The sequence below is a fragment of the Diaphorina citri genome, unplaced genomic scaffold, assembly GCF_000475195.1.
Source record: "Diaphorina citri unplaced genomic scaffold, Diaci psyllid genome assembly version 1.1 scaffold5134, whole genome shotgun sequence".
NCBI lineage: Eukaryota > Metazoa > Arthropoda > Insecta > Hemiptera > Psyllidae > Diaphorina > Diaphorina citri.
Genome location: NW_007382510.1, coordinates 5685 through 12561, shown reverse-complemented (window position 1 = coordinate 12561; position 6877 = coordinate 5685). Strand labels below are relative to the sequence as shown.

General features: G+C 40.3%; 1 protein-coding gene and 1 long non-coding RNA gene across 2 annotated transcripts in view; both read right to left on the bottom strand.

Annotated features, from left to right (window-relative positions):
* Positions 1-6639, bottom strand: part of LOC103521393 (asparagine synthetase domain-containing protein 1-like) — a gene marked incomplete at its 5' end in the record, with an annotated part of 12386 nt that extends 5747 nt beyond the window's left edge. Inside the window, 3 exons of the mRNA XM_026832088.1 lie at positions 2196-2312; positions 5223-5468; positions 6475-6639. Coding sequence (XP_026687889.1) covers positions 2196-2312; positions 5223-5468; positions 6475-6639 — 528 coding nt within the window. The remainder of the gene's footprint in view (positions 1-2195; positions 2313-5222; positions 5469-6474) is intronic.
* Positions 2843-4587, bottom strand: LOC113472363. The gene is made up of 2 exons (XR_003394702.1): positions 4363-4587; positions 2843-4101 (listed from the first exon to the last, which is right to left on the bottom strand). It is a non-coding gene; the product is annotated as an uncharacterized LOC113472363 (long non-coding RNA).
* Positions 6640-6877: the final 238 nt, after the last annotated feature.

Here is a 6877-nt window from a genome sequence, read left to right as displayed (position 1 = left end):
AATGTAATGTAAATGCAGTTTCTTTGTGTTATTATGTCACAACTTTGGTGCTCACTGCAGCATTGTAGGATTTTCCCAATATCTTGATAATCCTACAATTCAATGTTTACCTAGCATGCTGGCACCGGTCGCTATGCGCATTTATATGTCATAGCTACTCATTTTCCTCACGAGGCTGGGCCCCGGGTTTACCAGGCCCCAGGGTACAATGGTACATGGACTTTCCATAGTAAAATATAACTACTTACTACTTCAACTTTTCCCTCATCTCATTTCAGTTTCTCTCCCACTGGAAGATTGAGCGAGTCTCGAACCCAACATTCTTCATTGTGGGCCTCAACGATCATCTGGTACCTCCGTCCATGATGGTCAAACTACATGAGAACAGCGGAGGTATGATTTACATTGATTTACTAAGGGGCCCTGTGGACCATTTAAGAAGGCCCATTCAGGTCCCGAGTTTAAAGAGCAAATTATGTTTCAAACATGTTGGCCAACCTCAGTAGTTAGCGCGGTCGGTGGTTCGAGTCCCAGTAAGGTCATGAAATATATCGACGTGTATTGAGTGGGGAACGACATTTGTGACAAACAGTTGAGAATGCTCAACATAATTACAGTCCCTTTAATAAATTTAAACCGCAACTACTGATCGCAACTGACATCTTTTGTTTGATGTCAGAGTGTTGTCTATCGACCCGTCCAAAAAAGATGGTACGAGTACAGTTATGTAGGTACGTAATTCTTCTCGTTCTTCATCTTTTTCCTTCATACGGGATCGGTGTTTCTAATAATCCTTTTCCGTTAGGTCTAATTTCTCATTCATCTAATTTATTAAAGAGTGTTTCAGTTAAGAAACACTCTTTAATATGAACACTCTTCTTTAATTTTTGTTCTGTTTGTACATTTATATTTCTGTAAGTAAATAAAGTTTTGATCAAATTGTTTGTTTAATAATGATATCCTTATGTCCCCAGGTATTCTGAAACAGATCGTCCTGTTCGAGTCCGGCTCTCATAACGACACGTGGAAATGTTCCGGTTACTATCACACCATCAGCCAGTTCCTTGCCAAGGCGAATGACTTCCTGCCCACTCCACCTTCTACCTCGGTAGCTTCATCTTCCAATTCGAGTATGTCGGACATCAAGTGTGTCTAGAGTCAATCCGGTTGTAGAGACGTGTAAAGATTGAGTTGGAACTCACTTAGGGAGTTAGGATACAACTCAATGACTGAGTAGTCCCCAAAAAAGAGTACCTTCTACATCGGTAGCTTCTTCTTCCAACTCGAGTATGTCGGACATCAAGTGTGTCTAGAGTCAATCCGGTTGTAGAGACGTGTAAAGAGTGAGTTGGATTCTTTTCAGTGAACTACATAGGCATTGAGTTTAGCCTAAACCAGTTGGCCTCAAAGCGATCACTCTAAAGCTGATTGAGAGGCCAACGACAAACGCCGACCCCATCTGAACATTGGAAAACACGAAGAAAAAAAGAATACTCGGTCATTGAGTTAGAATAATGTTAGATCATTACTCCCTATATTTATAGGGGTTGAAAAGTGAGTTAGAACTGCTGGACTATTTAATCAATGAGTTAGGTCCTAATTCCCTATAACCTATAATTTCTATAATAATCATTGAGAGTTGAACGAGTTACATGTTTTAGGAACTACTCTTTTCAGTGTAATATTCATTGAGTTATATCCTAACTCCCTAAGTGAATTATGCTCATGTTTTAAGAACTACCTTTTTTTTCGTGGACTAATCAAGTAATCTTCAAAATTATGTCTCGCTTTTCCGCCAAGATTTCCATCAAGAATGGAAGGAATTTTTTCTAACTGTATTAAGCATAACTGCTCGTCATACTAACTTGGACTCCAACCGTCAACCTCCAGATTCAAACCCCACTGTGCTAACCACTACATCAATGAAGTCGATTTCAATTGGTTACTCTGTTACTCACATTGACCACACCCAGGTAGGGGGGGCTGGAAAAAGCTAGAAACATATATGAAACATATATCATATATGGCGCTTACGCCGTCGGCACCCCGGCCAGATACCAATCACGAGCAACGCAGCTTAACTTCAGTGATTCATCATGTACTTTTCCGAGTGCGCTCCGGAAGAGTCAGCAGCACTCATTCGATCAGTGGTCACTTGCTCGCCTGGTAATCAGGAGGTCGCAGGTTCGACTCACCTCATGTTCCAGCTGTGCACGTAGGGCAGACCAGTCGTTGCCACAGTGACGTAGTATGGTACGATGTCTGGTGTAGCCACCCAACAGTTCATCCGCTCCCATGCCCAACAGTAGAACCTGGGAGGAGAACCAAATTATGGTTAAAATTGTACTCGTTTTTCGACACGTCCTAATGCCTACTCCGAATTTCCTTTAAGAAGTTGAAGAGTGAGTTGGAAGTTTTAGGCTACAATTTAGGGACTACTCTTTTTGGTGAACTACTTAGCTACCGAGTCAGATTCTAACTCTCTATTCCTATTAGATTAGTAACTCCGTGTACTTATAGGGGGTTGAAAAGTGAGTAAGTACATGTTTCTGGCTTGTTAACTGAGTAGTGCACTGAAAGAAAAAGCAGTTGTTTTTAATAACTCTTTAATAACTCACTCACTCTTTACACATCTCTACCCGGCTGCTTGTTAGGCTGTGAATAGTAGGAGACTTTTTTTCCTCTCTAAATTCAATCTCCGTGGCCGAGTGGGACACAAGGCTTACCCACCGGAGGTCCTGGGTTCGATTCCCGACAAAGTCGTAAGCTGATTGAGAGGCCAACGACAAACGCCGACCCCATCTGAACATTGGAAAAGACGAAGAAAAAGAATACTCGGTCATTGAGTTAGAATAGTGTTAGATCATATATTTATAGGGGTTGAAAAGTGAGTTAGAACTGCTGGACTATTTAATCAATGAGTTAGGTCCTAATTCCCTATAATAATCATTGAGAGTTGAACGAGTTACATGTTTTAGGAACTACTCTTTTCAGTGGAATATTCATTGAGTTATATCCTAACTCCCTAAGTGAATTATGCTCATGTTTTAAGAACTACTTTTTTTTCGTGGACTAATCAAGTAATCAGTCACGTCCTAATGCCTACTCCGAATTTCCTTTAAGAAGTTGAAGAGTGAGTTGGAAGTTTTAGGCTACAATTTAGGGACTACTCTTTTTCGTGGACTACTTAGCTACCGAGTCAGATTCTAACTCTCTATTCCTATTAGATTAGTAACTCCGTGTACTTATAGGGGGTTGAAAAGTGAGTAAGTACATGTTTCTGGCTTGTTAACTGAGTAGTGCACTGAAAGAAAAAGCAGTTGTTTTTAATAACTCTTTAATAACTCACTCACTCTTTACACATCTCTACCCGGCTGCTTGTTAGGCTGTGAATAGTAGGAGACTTTTTTTCCTCTCTAAATTCAATCTCCGTGGCCGAGTGGGTCACAAGGCTTACCCACCGGAGGTCCTGGGTTCGATTCCCGCCAAAGTCGATGTTTACGGCTCTGTACTTGGCCTCGATACAATTGAGGAGCCATTGGTATAGTGGTCAAGACGCCCGCCTGGTAAACAGGAGGGCGTGGGTTTGATCCTAGCCAAGGTATGGAATTTTGTCCTCTGTAATAGTTCGAGGATTTGACCACAATAATAGTAGTAGCCCACTGCTAGGGCAAAGTGACTTTTCATTCGTATTCGAGCGGTATAATGAGCACTTTAATTATTCTAAAACGGCTCTTATCGACAGAAAGGATCTATAGCTCCTTATTTTGGTACAGAATCAATTTCGGCCTTTAGCTGATTTAGGATTTTACTAAAGTTCCCGCGACTAATAGGCTATTTAATTAAATATTATTACTTTTTACTACCTAGTCTTGAGAAGCATGCCATATCTTGCAACATTCCAGAAGTCAATTAGAAATTTTCTCACAGTCTGCTTGGCAATTTGGAAACATGAAATAAAAAAAAATAATGTATATTATCTAACTGTAACAAACTATGAACTTAATTTTCGCCATCTTGTATACTGCAGTGTTACTCATTTTGTTTTTTGTGCCCTTTTTCTTACTTTGCTTTAAAGTATGAGTAATTTTTTTAGTGTACCTGCTTGCTTGCTTACTTACTTTTTTCAAATGTTTACTTTATAGAAGCATGCCATATCTTGCAACATTCCAGAAGTCAATTAGAAATTTTCTCACAGTCTGCTTGGCAATTTGGAAACATGAAATAAAAATAATGCATTATCTAACTGTAACAAACTATGAACTTAATTTTCGCTATTTTGTATACTGCAGTGTTACTCATTTTGTTTTTTTGTGTCCTTTTTTTTACTTTGCTTTAAAGTATGAGTAATTTTTAGTGTACCTGCTTGCTTACTTACTTTTTGCAAATGTTTAATTTACTTAAAAGCTTCACGTAAACAAAAATACTCACTGAATCATTCTCTTCACCCATCTTTTACGTACTCATCTAGGTAACTCCTATATTAACTCTTAACTTAGCCTATACTACGTTTACTTTTTTACTACCTGCCATGAAATCGACTCCAGTAAGAGAAGTCCTATCATTTTCATAGGTTTGGGTTTCCAGACGGCGCAGGCTCGTCTAGGAACGGAGTTCTGGATTGTCTACCATGATCACACACAACACGATTATCCCGGCCCAGATTCCGCCTTGATATGTTCAGCACCTGGGTGAGATAGACAATGGATATTTTCAAAATTATGTCTCGCTTTTCCGCCAAGATTTCCATCAAGAATGGGGAATTTTTCTAACTGTATTAAGCATAACTGCTCGTCACACTAACTTGAACGCCAACCGTCAACCTCCAGATTCAAACCCCACTGTGCTAACCACTACATCAATGAGGTCGGGATTTCAATTAGTCACTCTGTTACTCACATTGACCACACCCAGGTGGAGGGGGCTGGAAAAAGGCTAGTAACATATATGGCGCTTACGCCATCGGCACCCCGGCCAGATACCAGTCACGAGCAACGCTGCTTAACTTCAGTGATTCATCACGTACTTTTCTGAGTGCGCTCCGGAAGAGTCAGCATAAAAAAAAACCAGCCATAGAGAAGAGCCTCAGACAAGCACCCATCCAGGTGACAACCGCGTACAATATTACTTAAAGCTTCATTAATCTGTCAAGAACTGCTGCATTTAAAGTGCAACTCGACACGGCCGAACAAAGAAATAAAGGAATAAATTGAACCACATACCCGAGCAGGGGAAGTATAATCACAGGAACCAAGACGACCCACACCTCTGGCCGCAAACCACACAGCACAGCCAAGGCTGTCATCCAAAACTGTGTCTAGTGGATAAATCACATCTTTGATATGACAATGCCTTTGATCTTCTAACTCTCGTCTCGATATATTAATCTGAAACCAAGACGATTTTTCTTTAAGTTTGTCTGTCAACGGACACCAGGGCCACAAGCCGTCTAATTGTAGCAGTTGTCTCTTTCTTACGAAACAAAAACGGGCGGTAGAACACTCATCTGTTAACCAAAAAAAAAACAAAAAAAAAAAAAAAATAAAAAAATGCCAAATATTTCAAACGGGTTACTTTCTGTGTGTTCGTGCGTGTTGACCCAGCACTCTAAATGGAAGGTATTGTGTCTTCTTCCTCGCCCATCTGATGGAGAGGCATATTACGGGATGGGGCATGCTACGACACAAGCCACATGCGTCTAATGTTGCAGTTTGTTTCATTGCTACGAAATAAAAACGGGGGTGAAAAAAACATCTTAAAAAAAAAAAAAAAAAAAAAATACCATTAATGTGAACCATTAGAGGTAGCCTGCTTGACTCTTTATCCGGGGGACTAGGATTCGAGTATGAGTGTTGACATGAAAATTTAGTAAAGTCACTTCAAGGTGGACATTTTGTTTTTGTTATAAATGTCGGAATTTTCGACCATTAAGCCAATTTTCCAAATATGTAACACAATCGGTTTGTTTTACTTTTTTTAAAATCTTTGTCTAAAGGTTCTACAAGGGTCCAAAATACTTTGAAATCATAAAAGTTTCACGTCTTCAAAATGGCTGGATCCATACTTGAGACGAGCTGGTAGCGTTAATATCAGTGAAACCCAGCCATAGAGAAGAGCCTCAGACAAGCACCCATCCAGATGACAACCGCGTACAATATTACTTAAAGCTTCATTGATCTGTCAAGAACTGGTGCATTTAAAGTGCTACCTTTCAACGGGTTACTTTCTGGTGTTCTCGTGTTGACCCAGCACCTAAATGGGAAGTATTGTGTCACTTCTCGCCCATCTGATGAGAGGATAAAATCCGCCCCGGACGGGAATCGAACCCGCGGCCTAGCGCTTACAAGGCAGACGCACTACCAACTAAGCTAACTAGGCTGGCAAAGCTTCATTAATCTGTCAAGAACTGGTGCATTTAAAGTGCAACTCGACACGGCCGAACAAAGAAATAAAGGAAAAAATTGAACCACATACCCGAGCAGAGGAAGTATAACCACAGGAACCAAGACGACCCACACCTCTGGCCGCAAACCACACAGCACAGCCAAGGCTGTCATCCAAAACTGTGTCTAGTGGATAAATCACATCTTTGATATGACAATGCCTTTGATCTTCTAACTCACGTCTCGATATATTAATCTGAAACCAAGACGATTTTTCTTTAAGTTTGTCTGTCAAGTGTTTAACCATCTCTAAAAAAAGAAGAAGAAGAAGAAGAAGAAGAAGAAAAAAAAAAACATTGATAGAGACAACTGTGACAACGGAGATATTACGAGTATTATTCTGAATTATTCTGAAATCGAAGAAAAGGGGGATAGGCTCAGGATATAGCCAGTGAACGAACCTTCCCTGTTTAGGATGAAATTCGCACCGGGCG